Source organism: Poecilia latipinna, unplaced genomic scaffold, assembly GCF_001443285.1.
Source record: "Poecilia latipinna isolate Pla-1442-1.1 unplaced genomic scaffold, P_latipinna-1.0 Scaffold1393, whole genome shotgun sequence".
In the NCBI taxonomy this organism is placed as follows: domain Eukaryota; kingdom Metazoa; phylum Chordata; class Actinopteri; order Cyprinodontiformes; family Poeciliidae; genus Poecilia; species Poecilia latipinna.
In genome coordinates, this window is record NW_015114009.1 from 82,636 (window position 1) to 105,408 (window position 22,773).

The window sequence follows — 22,773 nt, forward strand, 5'->3', positions numbered from 1 at the left end:
AAATCATTAGTAGATTGACATCAATTTAAGTAATGTTAGTGGCTGATTTTTCCTCATAAATGAGATGTTCATTTTAGTGTATGTCCTAAATAAATAATAAAACTGAATTATACAGTCTCCTTGCTTCTTCCGTTTTTAGCAGATATTTGATGGAAAGGAAAAAATAATCATCCTTCAGGTTGATCTTTTTTTACCATGAAAATTGTTTTAACATAGCTTGATTATGCTTCATATGTGGACTGGTTGGTGAACTGAGGCAGATCCAGATTTATCTGAGCTACACAGTGTTGAAGATATAAAAAAATATTGTACATATGATAGTCATACATACTATTTGCTAAAATGACAGTACTAATATCAGACAGTGATACTGGCCCAGATTTTCATATCGGTGCATCCCATGTCTCCTGACCTGGCCAGCAGGGAAACTGTTGTTGTACATGCAGGATCTTTATGTTGGAAGCTAATAATGCTCCATAAGTTATTAAATAACCAACAAGCACAAGATCTAACCACGAAAAACATATATCAACAAGTACTTTATTTCTTCACAGTAATGCTTTGCAAAGTGACAATAAGCACATTTATTAGGTCAAGTGCACAGTGTTGATTCCATTGCAGTTTCCCTGAGATTATTGCGCCTTTACACTACTGTCATTGATAGACACTTAAAGAAATTAAAGTGAAAAATTCATGTTTGGATCACTTTAAACTAGTGATATATACAAATCACTATGGCGGTCTCCACTTGTTTTGACTTTTTAAATCATACAACAAAATCAACTCTTCATTAATTTCTACAAAATGTAAGTGGTTTAGTAAGGGTCCTGTTTAGTGTCATTGCTTATGATGGCAATGTTTGTTGTCTTTTTCCCCCCATTCATTGTAATCAACCTCAAGTAAGTTCAGCATTTCCTTTACAACAGCCTGAAGGCCTCTGCCTAGCTCCTCACTGCTGTAGGGTCCTCCTAATGCAGGCACATGGACAAATGCAGAGTAGCCCTGGCCTTGATGCAGTGAGGTGTAGTAGGTGTAATCACAAAGATACCTATCAAGTCCAAAACATGGCAGTTAGATCATATAAAGTCAAGGTTGGCTTCTAGTTCTGGGGTTTTCATGCATAAACCCCAGTAACGTGAGTCACTTGCCTTCCAGCATCCTTAGATACAGACACAGTTATCCCGATGTTTGACCCGTTGACCCTTTTGCACACCGTGTCCATGTCTATGACTGATTTTATGTAGTCTGGTCCATTCTCCATGCAGCAGTGGGAGGCAGGGCAGAAGCTGCGGTTGTCCAGACGTGTATAGCCCTTGTTGTGGCCACACTGCTCCAAAGTGACTGAGGTTGCAATCCCAGAAACACCCACATGGACAGCTAGCTGCTCACAGGACACCAAGGTTTAAAATTAACTGACTGTTTATTAAACATAAAGATATGTATAGTTCTGGTCAGAAGTTTATGTACACTCATAATATGAATGGTGTCAGATTCAGTTGTGGCTTTTGACAATGAGCAGGCATGAATTTATTGTAGTTTTTAACAAATCAACACTGTCAAAAGTATATGCACAGGTTTATACATTTTTTAATTTCCCTCTGGGATTAAAAAAGTAATCCCAGAAGGATTAGACTTGTTCATGTGAGTAACCTCTAATTTCAGTGGAGTTTGACAGTATAATTTTAGAGCAGGTACATTTTTCTTGTTGAGCCCTTCTTGATTTAAAACTCTCTTCCTTGAGGATGGGGACAGTGGTGTTCTTGTGGCCTGAGATTGTGGTTTAAATGTGGACAAACCTGAGGCAGTTATGCCATAGACACACAAAAACAGGAATGGAGAAATCAGACTGATATGAATGGTGCTAATCTACAACCTATAGACATTTTCTGGACTATGGTGAAAAGCCCAGTACATGCCAAAATGAAGAGCACATTCTGATGCAGAGTAGTCAAATGTCCAGTTAGTCAGATGGTGACAAAAAGTTGCAGGTTTCCATTTTATCTTCTAAGGACTTTTGTTTCAAATATGTACATGTATATGAAAATCCAATTTATAAATTTGACTGCTGCATATGCAAGTGTGTGCACCTAGGTCTTGAAATAAAAACCAGGAAAAAATTATGGACTACAAGGAGTTAACCCTGTGGGGGAAAAAAATAATTCAAATGATCTGTTAAAATTCCAAAATAAATGCGACAATTCATGCTGATCATGAGTATATGTAAACTTCTGGCAAAACATATTTTGCTAAATACCTGGGGCTGATGTTCTTTCCACAGAGACAGTAAAATGTCTTGAACAGCCTGATAATCAACAGGCAGCTCATACACATGAAGATCTACCATCTCCCCCAATCCTAATCGCACCAGTTCCTATGAACACACAAACACACAGTTTTACTGCTCCCTGGAAACATATCTGTTCCCCGTACCACATGGGCACACAGGAAAAGCTAATACTCTAACAAATCAAGTAAATTATTAACAATTCAGAGCATCCTATTCATGAGACTGTCATAACGTCTTAAATCGGAGGATTCTTCAAATTCGTTTTAATCCAGACCTCTATAGGACCTCCTTCCTGCCCACAGCCATCACCATCTGCAATAACTCTCTGAAGGGTCTGGAATTAAAATGAGTTACAGCACCATTTAATTTCCCTTTGGGATCAACAAAGTATTTTCTATTAGAACTGAATTTGAATTCACAAAGCAGTCAAAAACAGTTCCATGATGGATCTCCCATCCCGCAGCAGTCTAACTATGACAGTGTCATCTGCAAATTTGAATCAATGAGTGAAAGAATTAATGTACTTTATTAATCCCACAGGGAAATTCACATTTCACTACAACCCATCCAAAGAACAAACACACAAACGCTTTGGACATGATATGGGTAGACAGGTTCCTGAGGTTGCAGCCCTGGAGGACGCCGCCCTTTAACAGATGAAAATGACAACATTAGATAAGACTGTCATGATGTAGCATGACAGTCTACATCATGTGTGGTGGTGAGAATGAACGCTAAGGACCCAGGTTGAAAGATGAACAGTGAATTTAATGACGGAAGCAACTCAACAGTCCAAGAAAACAGGCAGCACAGTGAGCAGAGATAAAGCTAAGACTGGTAGTGACTAATCAGGAGAAGAGTGCTCCGAGAGCTGACACCAACACAGGACTTCACAGTTCAACTGTGCTGACAGACTACTAACTCTAGACAAGACTTGACAACATACGACAAGGATCTGACAAAGACAACAGGTGGGCTTAAATACACAGAGGATAATCAGGGAACTAGACACACCTGGGAAACAATTAGGGAGCAGACAGGACAACACAGAGACTCGCATGGAACAGGATCAAAATAAACACAGAAAAAAATAAAAATAAACACAGAAAGCTCAACTCCTGACAAAGATGAGAGAAAAAAAATCACTTGTGTCCTAGTAGACAGCGTGGAGTTACAAGAAAACCTCGACATAAGAACTTGAGGAAGTTATTGTTTTTAAAGACACAAAAATGGGACAAGGACACACCCCTGTGGATCACAGCTGTTTTCTAGATAGAACACCACTCACCTTTAATGGCTACATGTTAAAAAGTCTTAGATTCATTTCACCAAGCCGACATCACAATTAAAAGGTGTAGTAGTTTGTTCTCTAAGATGTGGAGTTGACTCACATTAACACTTTACCAACCAAGGCCAAAATTACTCAAGGACTGGACATGGGCAACCCTGCTCTAATCAATCCAGGTTGGAGCCATAGTGCTGGTACAATTGCAGTAGAGGGTGAAAAGCTGAAATAAGATCCATAAATAAAAGACTTAACGGGTTTTTGTGCCCTGAAGATATGAAGCTATTTTGCAGTGCAGGAGGCTTCGGGATATCCAAGAGTGTCCAACAACTGCCTGGCATGTTAAAAGCCAGCCCCTCAATACTTTGCTTCGTCGAGAGGGTCTGAAATTTGACTACTGAAAAATGATTGCTTGCTGGTGGCATGAACTGTGTTGAGGTTTTAAATTACTACATCAGATTCTACTCAATGTATAACATTTGGCCATTTATTACATATTTAATAAACCAGCTTGAGCTTGCCAAAACTGCGTGTGCTGTAAACAACATCGTGTGGACTAGGGCCACCACATATTTTCCAGCATTATGATATCTTAAGCATTCCTCTTGCTCGGACATTAACTGTTTAATACTTGGAAGTGTGGCCAACATGAACTGAACAGCTTTATTCACTTCTTTGACTTTGCCAAACTACAACCCTGTATAGGCAGACTATAATTCTAAAACAGAAAACGAACTTCATTGTTCCCAACTTTTCCTTCTGTTCTCTGACTCGCCTGGTTGAAATTCAACCAAAGACATTGAGATCAATGGGAGAAATGCCAGACGGATCACCGAAGGCAGATGAAAATCAAATAGAATTGCCAAATGACCGAGCTAATAACTGCCAGGACCACTGTCACCTGTGGAGTGTCTAACTGAACACAGAATTATGTTGTCACTAGAACAGATCTTGCTCAGCATTCACAACAGATGTGTGTTAAAGCATTTTTCTCATAAAAAGCAGGAATGTCTGCTCATTAAAAAAATGTCACATAGACTGGATGTACAATGATGGATGACAGAAGACTGTTGCAAAGTTATTAAATTAGACACACAACCCGATGATTACCTGTACTGCCACCCAGCTCGAGTTCACAGTGTGCTCACCAAAGGGCTCAAACCCTGCAGGAAACAGAGAACTGTCAGGCCCTGCAGCATCAGACACATGGAGGAGGTATGCATGCGGACGTGTGTCAGCCCTTAAGCAGAGTCTAAAGTTTACATCAAGTTAAACATTAATTGTAGCAAAGGCGCATGATGACTCATTATTTTCTCAGTTTCATATTTAATCCAGAAATCTGCAGCAAAATCACTCTAATGTGCAGATGCTTGAAAGCTGTGCCATCTTGCATTATGTTGCCCTGGCAACAGCTAAATCCTTTTTTAACCACAGCTCTCTTATGCATGTTAATTCCACAGAACTGTTGAGAAATCAAACACACGCATCGAAACACATTTAACTTTCACCACTAAACCAATCAGAGAATCTCACCTGTCACCACTACTTTTTTCTTATTGGCCATTATCCTGGTGTTTCAGGAACAGAACTGTTGTGGATGAATAATAGAGTCTAGCCAGGAATCACAGGTTTGTTTGTGTTCACTGGTCTCTTCTTCTTGTTCACTGTAAAAAGAGAAAAACACACTAAATATACATTAACTCCACTGCCATCTGGTGTCTGGAGATGCTCACTCTATAATTTAAAACAACCACTGACCAAAGCAACATTTGAATTATTTCTGAGAAAAAAAGATGGAAATGGAACTGTTTTTAGTTTAAGTATTTTGAGGCAATACACTATAAACAAAGACAGCAAAATAAAATTATATTTTACAATTTTTCATAAGGTAAATCAGAGTTCTTTCAAAAAATAAAGGAACAAACGTAGCTCCTGCAGGTACCATTACTACGTGGTGAGTGTGTCCATAAAACCAGACTGTTCCAATGCAGGATGAGCAGGAATCTGTCACAAAAATTATTGCAGCGCCTTTATTTGTCCTCATTTCTATAAATATGGCTCAAATTAAAGCTGAGAAAATTGCTGATGTTTTTAAGTATTCTCCCTTGATATAAATCTATAAACAGTTTGGTTTCTATCAAGATGTAACAGAGGACTAAGCAAATTGCTCTTTTATATTGGTGAATAATTACATAATTGCTGTTGTTAATTTTTTATTTTGTCAAAATGTAACAAACCATGATAAACCGTGACCATCTATATATTTGATCATTGTTATGTTCAAAGAAGCGAGGCAATTAACCCTTTGTGTGTCATTTATTAAAGGTTTAAAAATTACAGTAGCTGCAGAGCACCACAGCAATGGGAAAACTAGACATTTAATTCCTGAAGAAATTGAGTGGGGCCTGCCTGATGTGGGCAGATCATTTCTGACAGTTAAGTAACAAGCCTGTGCAAGCCAGACTTGCCCTTGGTAAGAACCAGGACAGGCTTGACATGGTCCACCACCAGTGTGCAATGACTGAAGATCATGCAAGGTCCATCCCAATAGTGCTATGGCTAACCTGGTTCTCTACTATCATGCAATGTCTGAACCTCAGGGACAGTGAAATTCAGGCGAGACTGACAACTATAAGCTTTGCACATGTGGTGCAAAATAATAATAAAAAAAAGACAGTGGATAATTTTTTTTTCTAGAAAATTTTCAACCTTCATACTAAGGATTTTAATTCACACTCAAAAATTCTGAGAAATAATAATTTTATGTAAGCAAAATATGAATAATCACAGGAAATATGTATTCTTCCCACAATGCATTGCGAGACCTCTCTCTGCACCTGTTTGTGAGACTACTCACTGGCTCTGTCTGGGGCCTGTTGCTATGGTAATTAACGACTGCAGCTGCAAGTGTGTCTGTATGAGTCAGTGCGGAGCCTCCATTGACTTGTATGGGATTTTGTCATTTTTCGCAATTTTATCATTTTAACTGAGAATCCCACTAAAAATAATGCACTTCTTGGGATCAAGCTGGACGTTTTTTTTTTTTTAAGGTTTTATTGACTCTAGAGGCCTTTATTTGACAGAAAAGTTGGTAATGAGAGATGGGGAAAGACATGCAGCAAAGGTTCCCAGGCTGGGAATTGAACCTGTGACAGGTGCGTCGAGGACTAAGGCCTCCATACATGGGTTGTGCTTAACCACAGAACACCCAAGCTGCACGTTTTGATACCACTTTTGTCAGGGTGCATGCAGCAGTTAGGGCTGCATTAACGGTGATGTAAGAAAAATAAATAAATAAATAAATAAATTAATAATAATAATAATAATAAACGCTTTATTGAGTGTAGATAGATTCCTACTATGCATTGCATGGGCAGGCCCCCAATAAGCTGATAAACAGTTGAAAAACAACTGGCACTTATCCCTACCAGATTTTAATAAATTTCTATTTGTTCTTGAGCTCTTTTTTTTTTTAATAAATAAGCTCAGCTTTAAAATCTTGTCTCTGAGTTTCTGTTTGATGAAGGAGTTTTGTCTTGATGCTGCTCTGCTCACTAGGAATTAGCTTTAAAAGTATCTTCTTAAACTGATTTTCTCTCATTTTGCTTTTTAAACTTAGTTTTTTGGAATTAACTCACAGCTCAGCTTTAAAATCTTCTCTGAGCCTCTGTTGGATGAAGGAGTTTTTCTTAATGCTGGTTTGAAGGCTGGAATTTGATTTTATAAATCTGCTCTTTTAACCATCTTTTATTTCATTTATTTTGTCTTCAAACCCATTTTAAAGACAGACATCACAGCTCAGCTTCAGATCTCATCTCTGAGCTTCTGCCAGGTGCCAGAAATCTGTAACCTTGTTCTGTACATCAGAAATTCACTTTAAAATGTCCATCAACATTACCCAGAATGCATTGCATGGTGGGGCTTCAGATTTTAGCTTCTAGTTTGGCTATTTTTGCTGCAATCCCTAATATAACAAACCATATACTATTGTGATTAGCATGAGTTCCTATGCCAAACTAGATGCTTAGAATAAACTTGGAAACATATAGAAAATTGGCACCATGAGTCAAAATGGGGTGTGCATTGTTGCACTGCTGCTTGCTCTCTGTCTTATTGCTTTGCTAAAGTGATTATGTACCTTTTTTAGATCACATATACCCTAATTGCTTCTCAGCCTTTTGTCTAAGACAGTGGTTGCCTCCATTGGGTGGTGATAGCGTTAGTCTTTGTGACTTGGCTGTTACCACTGTTTCGAGAGGTTCATTAATCTTTGTCCCTGGTTGAGATATTTACCACAACTAGTGGAAAAATATCTCTTCTTTTTAGTTGCATTTTATTGTGTATTTGTTTTAACCTTTTATTGTTGTTTTAGTAAAGGTTTTAACCTTCAGCGGGTGGTGCCTCCACCATGGCGGCTACTCATGCCGGCATGCGGAGGCACCACAGCGTTCGCTTTGTTTTTACTGAAAATGCTAAGACTAATGCAATGTCAAGACTGGACTTTTCTAGGAAACTGATTCAGCAAACACTGAAGTTTCGGCCAGATGACCTGAACTGTATCCTCACCCTGCCCTTCAACAGAGGATATGATGTAAGTTTCACCACCGCCGACCGGCTAAAAGAGTTTTGGACAAGGTACGAAAATGCAAAGACCCAGTTTTCAGCATTTGACGTTGAGAAACTGACTGACAACTCCCTGAAAACAGTGATTGTCAGGATGTTCAATGAAACTGTCAGTGCTGAAGACATCTGTATGTGGCTGGGTAGATACTGCACGGTGAAGGGCCAGGCTATGAAGGTGCGGGATGTGGACGGCATCTGGAATTGCGCTTGGCGGGTCCCCATTAAACAGTGGGAAGACCCCCAAGGATTCCAGGACCTGAAACATCTCCCATTCATGATACTCCTGGGGGAGAACCGAGGCTACACTCACTATCAGGGCCAACCAAAACTCTGCCGTAAGTGTGGTGAACACGGTCATCTGGCCGAGGCTTGTGATAAGGTATTCTGTGGTAAGTGTAGAGAAGTGGGGCACACGTTTGACGAATGTATGAATGGGCGGAAATGTAATTTATGTGGCGAGCAAGACCATCTTTTTAGAGACTTTCCAAAATCTTTTGCAAATAAACTGAAAAAGGCAAAGGAAGTGGAACAAGCGGACATGGTAAGTGAGCAAATTGAAGCCGTTGGGCTGGAAAATTCAAATCTCCTGTCGGCTCCTCTTATTGGAGGAGAGGAGAAGGAGACGGGAGAGTGGGAGGGGAAGGAAGAGACCCCCCAGACTGAAACCTCTAGTGAGGGGGGGGGAAATGCAGACCGAAGGCAGAGCTAGCTACGACTCTCAGGAAATGGAGTCTGACAGCAGCGAGGATGCCCCCCTCCCCGACGCCCAACTGGCTAAGCGGCCAGCATCAGAGTCTCCCTCCGACCAGACCATCGCGGTGGAGAAGAGAGGAAGACTTGAGAACCTCTTCGGTTCATTCGGGGAGGAGACCAAGTTCTTCCTGTCTAACTCAGCAGATGAGGCCTCTTTTCAACATGTTGCTCAGCAATCAACCCCGGAGGACCCATCGAAGGTATTGGCTTTAGAAAAACGTCCGAAACCGAGAGTCCGAAGGGGGAATGGAGCTCAGGTCCAACCTGCACCACCATGCGGGGTTGAGGAAGAGCTCTGTTCACAGGACAGTCTCTGAGCCCATTTTTAACTTGGGTTTTAAACGGGTTTTTACTGTCTTAATCCTTTAAAATGTCTTACCTGTTTTTAGTCATTTTAATCAGGACTCTCACCTTCTCAACCATAAATGTTAGAAGTGTGAAGTCACAAGTTAGAGCCCAGAGTGTTTTATCCTTTTTAAGTTCTGTACAGTCCGATTTGTATTTATTACAAGAATGTGCACTCCCATTTTTAAAGAATTTCACCCGGTGGCAGGATTTGTGGCCACAACCGTCTATATGGAGCGGCTCAAATGAAAATAAAAATGATGGCGTGGCCATTTTAATAAACAATCCGCACATCTTGGTGAAGGGGAACACCGTGGTGAGAGAGGGATGAGCACTTTTAGCAAATCTGACTTTTAACGGACAGGATTTTAACCTCTTGAATATTTATGGTTTTAATGACAAACATGACAGGTATGACTTTTTAGAGGAACTGCAGCCCCACATGCTGGGAAGAAAACCTTTTATTATGGGGGGGGATTTTAATTGTGTTTTAAATAGAAAAGATAGAAAAGGAGCAGGACAAGATTTTAAGGTAGACAAGACATCGCTTTTATTACAGAGAATCGTTAGAGATTTTAAACTAGTGGACTGTTTTAAAAGCATGCATCCTGGAGAGGAGGGCTACACCTGGGTCAGTGATGATAGCTCTAAGGCCTCTCGCATCGATTATTTCTTCACAAGGGACTGCGCCCTAACCGATGCTAGATTGTCACCGGCTTTCTTTTCTGATCACCTCCTTCTATCCTGCACGCTTTCACTCCCTTCAGGTGCGACGACCGGGAGAGGTCTGTGGAAGCTCAACCGCTCCCTACTGGAGGACCAGGTTCTGGTCAGCCAGTACAGGGAGCGGTACCGCGAGTGGCAGACCCTCCAAGACCTGTACGAAACACGAGCACAGTGGTGGGAGATGGTAAAAGGTAGGACCCAGACTTTTTTTAGACAAGCAGGAAAAAAGAAAAAGAAAAAAGAACAAAGATGCATGATGGGGCTGCAGAAGCGTTTACAAAGATATCACTTTTTAAATCAACAGGGAATGGATTTTAATAAAGAAATAAGAGAAGTAAAGAAAGAAATGAGTATTTTAGCAGAAATAAAAAGTAAGGGAGTTTGTGACAGCTGACCCTACTGTCACACAGACCTGAATGGTAATCTTTTTTTTTTTTTATCCTTTACATTAATTTAGACATTAATTAGTGAATACTTTAGATTTTTATTCAAAATTATTTTCATTAGTCTGACCTTTTAGTTAACTATTTGCAGCGCACACATTTAGTTAACTTTATTTGTCAGTTCTTTATATTTTTGTTAAAAGCAACAAATTAATTTATTTGTTTTGAGTTACCAGTTCCCTTTGGAGCTGCTGGAGGGTCACAGAAGAGCTCCAGCTAATTGACGTCCTTATATGGCTGGCAAAACCTCCTCAGCGGGCTGTTCCATTTGTTTGCCAGGGGACGGGGAAATTTGGTTTTCTTTAATTTAATTTGACCATTTCTTTAATGTTTCTTCTATTTGGTAGTTTCAGTCTAATGTTTGTTTAATGTAAAGATTTGGTATTGTATTTTTTTAAGTTTTTGTATGTTTAAATTACCCCTTATGCATCAGCAGTGGTCTGATCAGCCACTATTTAAGTTCCCCTCATGTCTTGTTTGTTAGGTCAGTTTTGTGCTTGAGTTCTTTGTGTTAACACCTGAGTTGTAGTTTGTTATGTTGACCTCAGTTTTGGGCCCAATTCTTCATTGTTTGATTATTTTTGAACTTTTTTGTAATAAATTAAGATTATTTTTTGAATTCCATTCAGCGTCTCTCTGGCTGGTTAATGTGAGAACCCTCACAGAGTTATTTTAAGAAGTAGAGAAAAAGAAATAGAAAAAGGAGAAAAATGTACTAGATATTTTTAATATAAGTAATCCGAGTTTCATATCTGAATTAAAGTCAGAAAATGGTGACATTATGTCAAACATAGAGGAAAAGAAAAAGGTAATTGAAAACTTTAATAGTAAATTATATACTGGAAACGTAGTCAACAAAGAACAGATAAACAAAACTGAATTTTCTTGAAAATATTTTAAAAGAAACTAGTTTTTTAGAGTAGGATTTTACCCTTTTAGAGCTTTTTAATTCTTTGAAGAGTTTTAAAAGAGGAAAATCTCCAGGCTCAGACGGACTCCCTTTAGAATTTTATTTAACATTTTGGGACATTTTAGCACCGGATTTAATTGTTGTTTTTACCGATTTTAATAAACTCGATACACTCCCAGATAGTTTTAGAACAGGAATAGTCACACTTCTATATAAAGACAAAGACAAAAGAGACCTAAAAAACTGGCGACCCATCACCCTTTTAAACGTTGATTGTAAACTTTTTAGTAAACTTTTAGCAGCCAGGATGCGGCGAGTGTTGGGGGATCTAATCCACCCGGATCAAGCCTGCGCGGTGCCGGGAAGGAGGATCACGGACAGCCTTATACTGACCCGAGACACCATCTGTTTTGCGAGAGACAGAAACATTCGGCTGATAGTCCTAAATCTAGATTTCGAGAAAGCTTTCGATCGGGTCTCGCACCAGTACCTTCTCCAGGTACTGCAAAAAATGGGTTTTCCTAGGAGGTTCATAGCGTGGGTGGGACTGCTGTACCGAGACATCTCCAGCAGATTCATGGTTAACGGGTTTCTCACAAAAGCAGTGAAAGTGAACTGCGGTGTCCGTCAGGGTTGTCCGTTATCCGCCCTTCTCTACATGACCTGCATCGAGCCGCTCGCGCAGATTGTTGGGTAAATTGTATTATTATCAACTATTTGTTATATCTTTATTATGTTCTTAGTTTATGTAGTCTTACTTATATAGTTTAGTCATATACTTTAAGAAATGTTTCTATATTGTTAATCACTCTGCTTTCCTTTCTCAGAAGGCCTCTCTGAAGAAGAGCAGTGACAACAGCTCTTCACAGAACGGCCTGCTTTGACCTCTTAGATAGCTATAAAACCATCGCTGTGAAGATTCACAACTTGTCCTGCTTGATCCTGGGTCAGGAACTGGATAAGCTAGTGTTAGATTGATTGTGTTGTTAATTAGTGATAATCTTGGCGCTGTGACTGTGTGATGAAGTGTTTTCCCCCTCCCTTTAGAGTTACAGTGCTCTCTGTGATTAGGGATCCTAAAGACAATAAAAAGATAGGAGCAGGCAAATGTGCTTCAGAGCGGTAGGAGATTTGTAACTGAAAGCACATCTCTGTCTGTTCTCCTCGCGAGTATTAAAAATCTAACTTTCTCTTGTCTTTCCTGTGTTATTTGCTGTGTTTAATAGGTGTCAACTCTGACACAGATCTTGAGAAGGGACCCACTCATCACAGGTGTAACTATACCGGGGAGTGGAGGGCAGGTGGCCAAATGTCTTTTATATATGGATGATTTTAACATTTTATGTACAGATCTTTTATCAGTAGATAGAGTTTTCCAATTAACAGACTGGTTCGGAAAAGCATCAGGCTCCAAATTAAATAAAGAAAAAACAAAAGCACAATTTTACGGACCATGGAAAAACAGTGAGAAAAGAGGACTTCAGTTCCAGGTGACCCAAGAAGAACAGAAAATTTTAGGAGTTAAATTTGATACAAATTGCGAAGGAAAAACAAACTGGACAGAAATAACACAAAAAGTAAAACAAAGATTAGGTTTCTGGACAATGAGGAACTTAACAATAGAGGGGAAGATTTTAATTGTAAAAGCAGTGATTTTACCCGTGTTTTTACTAATCAGTTCTGTTTTTATTCCCCCTATGAGAGTGTTTTTAGAGCTGCAACGGGACATTTTTTATTTCATCTGTGACTCCAAATGGGAAAGACTAAAACGTGAAATCATGACAAAACCCAAAGAGAAAGGAGGGAAAGGAGTCCCAGACCTGTACCTGTTTTTAGGTAGCTTTTATATCAGCACTCATTTTAAACAAGCCATGGACATTTTTAACAATCCAAAGACAAATTCAATTAATAGATTCTGGTTTGGGTCATACCTAAGGAAATTGAAACTTTTAAAGAGTGATTTTAAAAAACCAGTAGCTTTTAACCTCCCACCAGCATACGCTTTTATACAGAAATTTTTACAGCATTTTAAACTGGAAGGAGAGGAGATCGGGATTTTAACTAACCACCGTTTTATTATCTCTGTTGTGCAGGACCGGGAACCAGCTACTCCAGTGCGCGGCCTCCTGCGTGGAGACGCCACCACGGTTTGGCCCAATGTGGGCCATCCCGTCCTTACGAACAGACTCCAGGACCTGTCCTGGATGGTGGCCCATGAGATCCTCCCGGTCAGAGCCGTTATGCACTCCCGCGGTATGTCGGCGACCTCCATCTGCCCCCGACCCGGTTGTGGTGCGCCGGAGTCGGTGAGGCACCTGCTGTGGGAGTGCAGCGCTGCCAGGGACCTGTGGGCAGAGGCCGGCTCCTTGCAATTCCCATACTTACCAGCAAGGGAGGTCCTCGATCTACAGCTCGTGCTGTACAGGGTGAGCCACCAGAAAATGGAGAAAAAAGACTTTGCAGAGATGTGGCTCACCCTCGCCACCATCAAAGACGCCATATGGACCTCCAGAAACTTGCTGGTAAGCAGGTGCAGGCAGATCCCCCCGTGGCTGTGATCCGGATGGCGGCGTCGAAAAGAGAAAACATCAGAGCTGCAGGTGGCGCGCCAAGGACACAGCCACAAAGAATCATCGCCTGCGCCTCCATGGACGAAGGAGCCGGCGCTCCAAAGACGGAGGTCCCGACAGCGGCGGCCTTGCCCTCCGGGTGAGGAAGGAGAGAAGGAGCAGCAGGGGAGGTTTTCTCCTCTGGGCACCAAGCGCTGTTTGGAAGGACGGGATGGCTCAGAACTTTGTAAGGAGTCGCCCCGGTCCTGCTCAACTTTTAACATATAGAGTTTGGTTTTTAACATCCTTCTTTTTATCTTCTTTTAGTGAGAAATGTGACAAACTGTATTTTAGTCTTTTTATGTGAAGATTTTCTGTATAAATGTGTTTATGCTATAAAATGTCCTAAGTAACAATAAAATTTTTTCGAAAGAAAAAAAAAAAACCCTAATGCTAAGAGGGGTGAGTGAAAGGATTTTAAGGCACTCCCCTCCTGGCAGCCCCATGTATAGCATCATAAAACAACATGGAATGATACACTTTGAAAATGTATACAAATACATAAAAAGAGAAATGAAAAATACTTCTACAAATAGATGGACTGTTATTGGTCTTATTTTGTATTACTATAGCATCATTGAATATATATACATTTATATCTTGTTTACATAATATAATGCACAGTTTTGTAATATAATAACATTTTTTATAAAATAAATGTATTTTTTTTATCATTAATATTTGTCGGTCTATTTCATTTGATTAGGTTTTGATCTGGGTTGGGCTTGTTTGGAGAGTTCCATTTTCAATGACAGTCCTATGCTGCCATCTAGTGGAGGATTAGGGATATAGGATGAAACCCACTTGCACATTAGAGCAAACAAAATAAACCAAAAATGGTAGGGGGGACAATCTTGACACAGAGAATATGTGGCCTCACATAACCTCCAAGTTTGGTTGGTGTGGCTCCTTCCCTTGACACAGCTGCCATTCACCTCCATTCATTTGAAGAATTGCTCACTCAAAACAACTCCAAAATTATAAGTGCTCTTTTTTTTTTTTTTTTTTTTTTACCAAACTTCGTTTGCTATGCTCCCTCCAACCCTCTGCAGGTGCCCACCATGTTTGGTGGTCCAAGCTAAACACTCCCATTAATTTTTCTGCCTAGTCAGTCTGGCTAGGAATCTCCTATAGAGCTGTCTTTTAACCCTAACCTCGGTGACCTCTTACTTCAACTTAGCCAGATTTTATTCAATTTTTATTTGTTTTTCAACTCTGTTTTGGAAATAAATCACATTTCACTTTTAAAATGCCATCTCTGAGCCTCTGTTGGATGAAGGATTTGCTGCTCTGAAGACTAGACTTTGGTTTTAAGTGTCTACTCTTTTAAGCCATGTTTTATTTGATTTTATTTTTCTTCAAATTCAGGTTTTAAGACAGTAATCACAGCTCAGATTCAAATCTCATCTCAGAGCTTCTGCTATGAGCCAAAAATGTGTGTAAATGGCGTTCTGAACATCAGAAATGGCCTTTAAAATGTCTTTCAGCATTTCCCAGAATGCATTGCATAGTGGGGCTTCAAATTGTAGCTTGTAGTTCAACTGTTTTTGCTTCATAACTTAACAAACCATATACTGTTGTTATCAGAATGAGCTCAGCTGTTGAACTGGATGACTTAGAATTAACTTGGAAACATCTAGAAAATCGGTACCATGACTCAGAATGGGGTGCATTTTGTTGAAGTGCTGCCTGCTGATCATAGCAGACACATCCCATGGTGGCAGCTTTTGGTAAGTTAATGTGGTCATGTGCCCTTTTTTGGCTTACATAATACTGGTCATTCTAGAGGTCTTGCGGTGTATGATGGCACTAGAATGGCTCTTTACTCATACTGGGGTGGTGAATACCAGCAGGTACCTGGAGACCTGGGAGGCAGCAGCTTACTTTGGCTGTTCCAGGTTCTCCTTCCTTGGGAGGATGGCTGTGTGGTGACACTTTGCTATGGCTGCTTTTCTTCATTCCTCTTGGTGGCACTGTGGCATGGGGAGCTGTAACAACGTGGAGATCTGTTGGTCCACAGTTCATGTTGGCTAGCTTGGTAAAGGTGAGTCAGTGCCCCATCAAGCAGACTGTCGGCACTCAACCCAGACCAGACCAAAAGAGGAGAATCAATGGAGAACGCTTCTGCTTCCTGGGCATGCTAGTTCCACCTTGCGGTGTTAACGGATAGCGTGTTTTTGAAACCAGGGGCACGGTACGTATCGGCCTTCCCAGGTTCCGCCTATAGGAACAGCACGTGGGAAAGGTGACTCTAGGACTCAGGAGTCTTAAATGCAGTCCAGTCTTATATGAGGAATAGCCTCACACACACAACATGCACACCAACTTGTATTCTGTCTTCAATCTTACAGTTCCACTCCTAACTTCAAAAGGAGTAAGTTTCAGGAAATCTTCAGCTTAAAGGTCTGCTGAACAGCCTTAACCTAAGACCTGAGTTCTTGTATTATTAAATCCTTTGATTTTTCAAATCATTAGGTCCCAATCAGCCAAAATCTAAAATTTGCTTTACATGAGATAGTTGAGAAAAATTATTTCCAATGTTAAAAGAATAAAATCATTAAATTCTGGCTCGTTATATTCTCTTGTGCTCCCGGATTCAATGATTCCATTTGTGGAAATAAAAGCCACACAGATGACACTCAATGCTCCAAGTCATACATTTTCAGAGTTTATTCTAACTCATCTCATGTTAAAGTATAACATGACATCAACACAGACACTTTCATACAAACTAAAACAGACATTAATTTACCTGAGACAAAGAGGATAGAGGAAAAAAGGCAAAAATGCATCTTTGGAGAGTGCTGATGCAAAAGCAAAATAAGGCAGCAATCTGATTTGTTACTCCTTTGTACAAACTTTTATAGTAAAGGTGTGTTTTTACTCTAATATATTCAAATAAGGCGTACCTCTTCTTGACCAACTGGAAGCTGTCTTGGACCCTCTTAAAAGTTAGAAACTCCTTACAATTTGCTTCCAGTTGGTCAAAGGCCATTTTTTTAAACAAAATGAGAACACGGCTTCTCCTGAACTCCTGCTGTTTTAAGGCTTTCTGGGCAGATAAAAACAGAGGTACTTCACAGATGGGTGTGAAATCTGGAATCTCTCCTGCTTTCTCCCTACTCGGATACCTCAGGAAGAAACTTAAAATCCTGTAGAAAGTTGTAGCAAAGGTTATCTCCACAAACTTAATTTTGTTCTCCTGCATTCAGCACTTCAAAAAAGTGAGTCTTGCTGTAAACCAAAAGTAATACATAAAATCAGCAGAACAGAATAGGGTAAAATTCATTTTCTAACCCAGTAAATATAATAATCAATCCTGAGAGTAAAAATTCACACAATCATTTTCCAAAAACCTTTCACCATAAACCTGAGCAATTTTCTAATAAACAAAACATTTTCTTTCACGCAATTTCTATTTGATTCTGATGTAGTAACAGAATACAATTTCAGAATACATTAATCACTAACTAAATTAGTAATTCTAAAACTGTAATTAAACTATTTTAAATCAGAGCATGCTATTGACTAAGAAATTTTAATTAAATGGTGGTTTTAAACGTATGTTCAGTTTTACACCATCCCAGATGCTAGTTTAGAAGACTTTTGTTGATCTTCCGTGAACTGAGCAAACTTCTCTCTCCTACGCTCATCCAAGTGATGCTGCCTCCCTGCAGATGCTAATTTTATGGCTTCCTGTCCTCTCTAACACATCAGGAGCGTCAGTGGGAGCTCCCTTTTGATCTCTATTTCCTTCCTGTAAGTTGAATACTTACCCATCAATAGTTTTAGTTTAAATCATTAACACAAACCTATTCTAAATTAAGAATTTTCTTCAAAATGACCATGCTCAATATATCTTTCACATTTCGTAAGATTAACTGTATTAAATACTAAAAATATATTTGTCCCTCAACACCACATCCAAGGACACTCAATTTAAATTGCAGACAACATTCTCACAATTGATTAATGAAATCCAAAACCTTTAGTTTCTTTTCACATTAGCATTATTTCTCAGTTCAGAAACAAAATTATACACAGTAGCGACTGTTGCAGCAATGTTGCCCATTCAATGTACTACTAACAGGTATGGGAAGACATGGGTCCCTCAAAGTAAATTGCATTGCTGCTATTCTAAACAGTTGATTTAAAATTTTAATGTTATGACACTTCAAACATTTAATTCAGTCTATCTACTTAAAACTATTTTTCCCCTTATGGGATCATGCTTACACTTATCTGTAAACAGCTTTGTAACAATTGCAATCTCCCTGTAAGCAGAGCACCTTGCAAATAAAACTGCTCTAAATTTGTCCTGATGTGCTTTTTGTTGGGATTTTATTTTTTTATTGGGTTTATTTCTCTAGTGAGTCTCCATGTTGTCCTCCCCTTTATTGTTCACAGGTTTGTCTCATTCCCTGATTATCCTCTCTTTATTTATACCCACCTGTGTTCCTTGTTGGGTCCTTATCTAAGTTGTATTTCCAGTCAGTCCATGTATCATATCTTCTCGTTAGCCAGTGCTACCAGTGTGAGAGCTTTACTGTCCACTCAATTGTGCTGCCTGTGTTTTGGAACCATTGTGGATAACTGTTTCATTAAAAGCAACTTTTTCATCTCTCAACCTGGTCCTACAACATTTTCCTCACTGCACCCCAAGCCAATTCATGACACTTGTACTCTGCATTGCCTTTTTCAAGTTTGCCACCTTAGGCATATGGGCATTAGCCATTCCGTGGACTCAGAGATGGAGCAATGCCTTCACTGGATGCTTTTTTTTTTCCATTGGAGTATAATGTCTGGGTTCAATTACCACTCTGAAAAGTCAGTTATCAAGCTAAACCAAGCTAATTTTTGCTACTTCCATGCAAAACTGCATGACGCCCTTATTTTTGTACCACACAGAAGTCTTTGCAGTACAATAGCCAGCTATTGGCCAAAGCCAAATCTGCAATTGGTACACTCAAAGTCCATTTCTTGCCACTTGTGTAGTCGCAACTCATCTTAAGGTCAGTTACACCGATCTTGGAGTTTTCTATATGGACAATTGGTTGTGAGATGGGGACTTATTTCAGTTTGACATCTTTGTTAGGTGTCTTCTGGGTCTCTTGCATGAACAGTAGACATCATTGGTAGTGGCACATTACAATACCATTTCATCAAGTAAATGTATAAATACTTGGTGTAACTTGGGCCATGGAAGCTCCCCCAACCCTTTTCATTGCTTTGGTTGGTAGCTTCATCAAACTGATTCTTGCACTAATAACCTACATCTATTTTATTCTAATGCTTTCCTCACGTTTGGTAGATTTAAATATCCAATCTTGGTAAACCTTTGCTGCAGAGTTGAAGACAGATGACCCATCACCAACCATTCTAAATCTTCAACCTTTGAGAAGCTTACCCATTTAATCCCATTAACCCATCTCTTTTCACAGAAACTAGTGCTCTGGAAAAAAATCCCTCAAAGTCTTTGTAGATTTATCTATGAAACATGCTGTAGCTGTTCTACAAGAGTAAACTACTAAAACCATTCCAAAATCTAATTTCATCCTCACATATTTTGATAATTAGAATACCCTAACATTTTGTACAAAACTAATTCTGTGGACATTTTTGGAAATAGTTTAATTATGCTAGTTTTATTTCTAGCTTTAAATTAAGTGCATGTTGAAATATTAGACTGATCCTAATTTTATTAAATAGGCCTCAATTTAGTAGTGATTGGTAGATGAGACGTCATGTATCGTTTCGACCCATTGCAAAGCTGTTTCAATGCCGTTACTGAATACTGACACCTGCTGGACATTAAAAATTCCTACAGGCAACGTATTTTTATTACCAAGTCCATACAATAAGATTTAAGTCTTTGTATTTTATTAAATATTATATATTCTATTTTTTCATATCCAGTTAAACTGTAAATATATCTGATATACAGTCAATAAAAAATGTCAACATGTACCATAAAGTGTGTTTGGAATCGGTATGCTTGTAGACTGTTTCCCCATGAATTTTTAAGTTTGTACATTTTGAAATTTAGCTTGTTGTTTTTTTGACAAAACGTCTTCTGCTCTAGAAAAAGTAAATGCTACATTTACAGTGAACCCTTCTTAGGGGTTGCGTTCCAAAGATAACCTGTTATAGTTGAAATCTGTGAAGTAGTTACCTTTATTTTACAGTTATTACACAGCATAAATAAATACTCTACATTGAAACCAAATAAAACCTGTTTACAGATCAGCGGATGTGCGTGTGGATCAATCGTGCTTTAATGTGATCCGGAGTCATGGCATTAAAGCGTCTCCAAGCTGCTTTGCGACATTCACAACTGTATCTCGGGCAGAGCGATGGATCTTGTCAAGCCTCAGGTCGGGTTTTGCGCTGCCTCTGGCCAGTTTCTTTCCAGCAGGCATTGAAAGTTTCAGTTTCCATCTCCTGAATGGCCAATCTGTATTAAACACTAACTTTATTGGGACTCGGGTGGAGAAGACATGTGGAGACTCTTTAGTTTTTCAATCAGGACACGGAACACTGCACAAAAAAATCTGTGATGCAGCGATACTGTGAGGTTATAGCGAGGGTTCACTGTATATGAAATAATTTCTAAAAAGCAACTGAGTAATTTGTAGAATGGCTGCATATCTGAGTTTATCTAGGTGTATCAGGACTTAATTCTCATGCCTGGCCTCATAATGCCTCAATATTGAAAAGGTGGATTTATTTAAGAGTTTTCAAACATGTGACACTTAATCTGCAGAACATAATATGAAAGTAAACCAAGAGTAAATTTCATCTGAATTTGGATTCAGATAGATCAAGTAGACTAGAACTGGATGAAACAACAAAAATTAAAAAATTTATTTTCCGATAAGATCCAAAGGTCCCCACACTGTGTAAACCTTTTGTTTGAGGCTGCTCCATCATTGATGCTGTATTGTAAAAGATCAAGAATTAATTTGGTAAATTCTTTTGACGGTCACTTCCTTATAAACGCAGTTTGGCATGTTGTAAATTTGAAACAGTTCCTGTATCGGTTACGTTACTTGCTGAAACAAATACGTGCACCGACACGGGTTTTGGTCTATGGGCGTGACGCATGCACAGATGCATCGGTGTTATTAGATCACATTCTTAAGAGTGTAGTTCATATTCATCTGAACATGTTAGTTATAACCAAAGAAGTAGAAAACTAATAAAAATATTGTGTAACAGACATTTTGGTATTGAAACTGCTCATTGCTCTTTTATAAGAGTTTGAAACTTAAACGTCTGCTAATGTTTATATTTAAAATCTGCTGATACACTGGGTAATTTTAGCGGTTAGGAGAGCTCTTGTGGTTCAGGAACCATTTTCAGGCAATTTGAAATGAAAAACATTAATTTCCCTTTTTTTAAAGTAAAATATTTCTTTATGAAAATGAACAAATTAGACAGCGACGAATTCATCGCTGCATGGTAACACCTGCATGGTCTCTGGCGTGCAAACAGCAACACGTCATTACGGGCTGTTTCAGACCACCTCTAAACTGCGTTAAAACGCACCAAAAAGTACAAACATGCCTTTATAAAAGACCCAAAACAGCTAGTCAGATCACTGGGGTGGAACTCTTAACTCCCACACAATGGTTTCTGAAGGTGCATTTTCAGATTTTTCTAATTAATTTTTTCTTTATGGCTTTGGTTTTTGATTATCTTTAGCTGTTGTGATTTCATGTACTTTATTCTTTGAATAAAATTCTTAATGATTTTGATGCTGAATGGTAACTCTTTATGTTTTAACTTTTACACATGACATCAACAGACCTTCGGAGACAAGATAACAAGCAACAGGTAGTAAAAATGTTTCATTTCTCAACATCTTAAACAAAATTTAACTAAGTACTTAAATCCACATATTGGTAAATCATTTTAATAAGCATAGTAAATGTTTAAAATTATTAAATTTTGTAAGATATCACATCAAACACTTTTACATATGTAAAAAATGGCAATGAATGCATTTTTACCAGAGTATAATTTAGATCAGATGTTTTCATGGAAACTTGGGTCTGTGATCAGCCATTGTGGCTGTAACCTGTAGATAAACTATACCNCAATCGAAGCTGCGGCCCTCCACCCACTTTGAGTTAGTTTATTTGTAATGATTTTTTTTTTTTATCAATTGTTTCAAAGCAATGCGTCGACGTGAAAGTTTTGTTGTTGTTTTTTTGTTTAAATAATCTAAAGAGAGAAGTAATTAAACATTATCCGAAAATAACTTCCCCGCTCCTCAAGTTTTGGAAAAAATAATGCTTTTAAATTATTATTATTATTACCTAGATCTTTTATATAGCATGTTATCTTTTTCCATAGAATGTGAGAGATTCTGCTCGTTCCAAGATCTGCAGAGAAGCAATTTTCTGCTTCTTGCAGAAAAACAAATCCAAATAAAATTAAAAATATTAACAAGGAGTTAAAATGGAACACTGACAAGTTCTTTGTTTTTTTCATGTGCTCTGTTAACGACACAGAATGTCCACCGACCTAGTTCAAACTCCGTCTGTTTTGTTTTTCTTTTACTTAACTGCATTTCCCATAATGCATTCTTTCCACGAAATGGATGAGGAGTAATCAAAGTTCATTGCCCACAATTTTTTATGACAATTATTCCGGCAGATTTATGAAACGTTTTCTTCTTCTTCTTTTTTTTTTTTCTAATAACGTTCAAAGTGCCTGACGTACAAGAAGCCGACCTGCGCGCGGCACGGTTTTAGGTCATCTACTTAAAATTATTATTTGTTTTGACT

At 38.8% G+C, this 22,773-nt stretch overlaps 1 protein-coding gene and 2 pseudogenes across 1 annotated transcript; 2 read left to right on the forward strand and 1 right to left on the reverse strand.

The window, feature by feature from the left end:
• Positions 1-509: 509 nt before the first annotated feature.
• On the reverse strand, positions 510-5,251 carry LOC106962271 (pyroglutamyl-peptidase 1-like). The gene is made up of 5 exons (XM_015056578.1): positions 5,106-5,251; positions 4,683-4,735; positions 2,255-2,371; positions 1,149-1,381; positions 510-1,048 (listed from the first exon to the last, which is right to left on the reverse strand). Exons 1-5 carry the CDS (start codon positions 5,134-5,136, stop codon positions 838-840), a joined length of 645 nt encoding a protein of 214 aa, XP_014912064.1. The 5' UTR covers positions 5,137-5,251; the 3' UTR covers positions 510-837.
• Positions 5,252-7,980: 2,729 nt separating this feature from the next.
• On the forward strand, positions 7,981-10,634 carry LOC106962273 (uncharacterized; annotated as a pseudogene).
• A 1,471-nt stretch (positions 10,635-12,105) lies between these two features.
• LOC106962274 (uncharacterized) lies at positions 12,106-14,156 on the forward strand (annotated as a pseudogene).
• Positions 14,157-22,773: the final 8,617 nt, after the last annotated feature.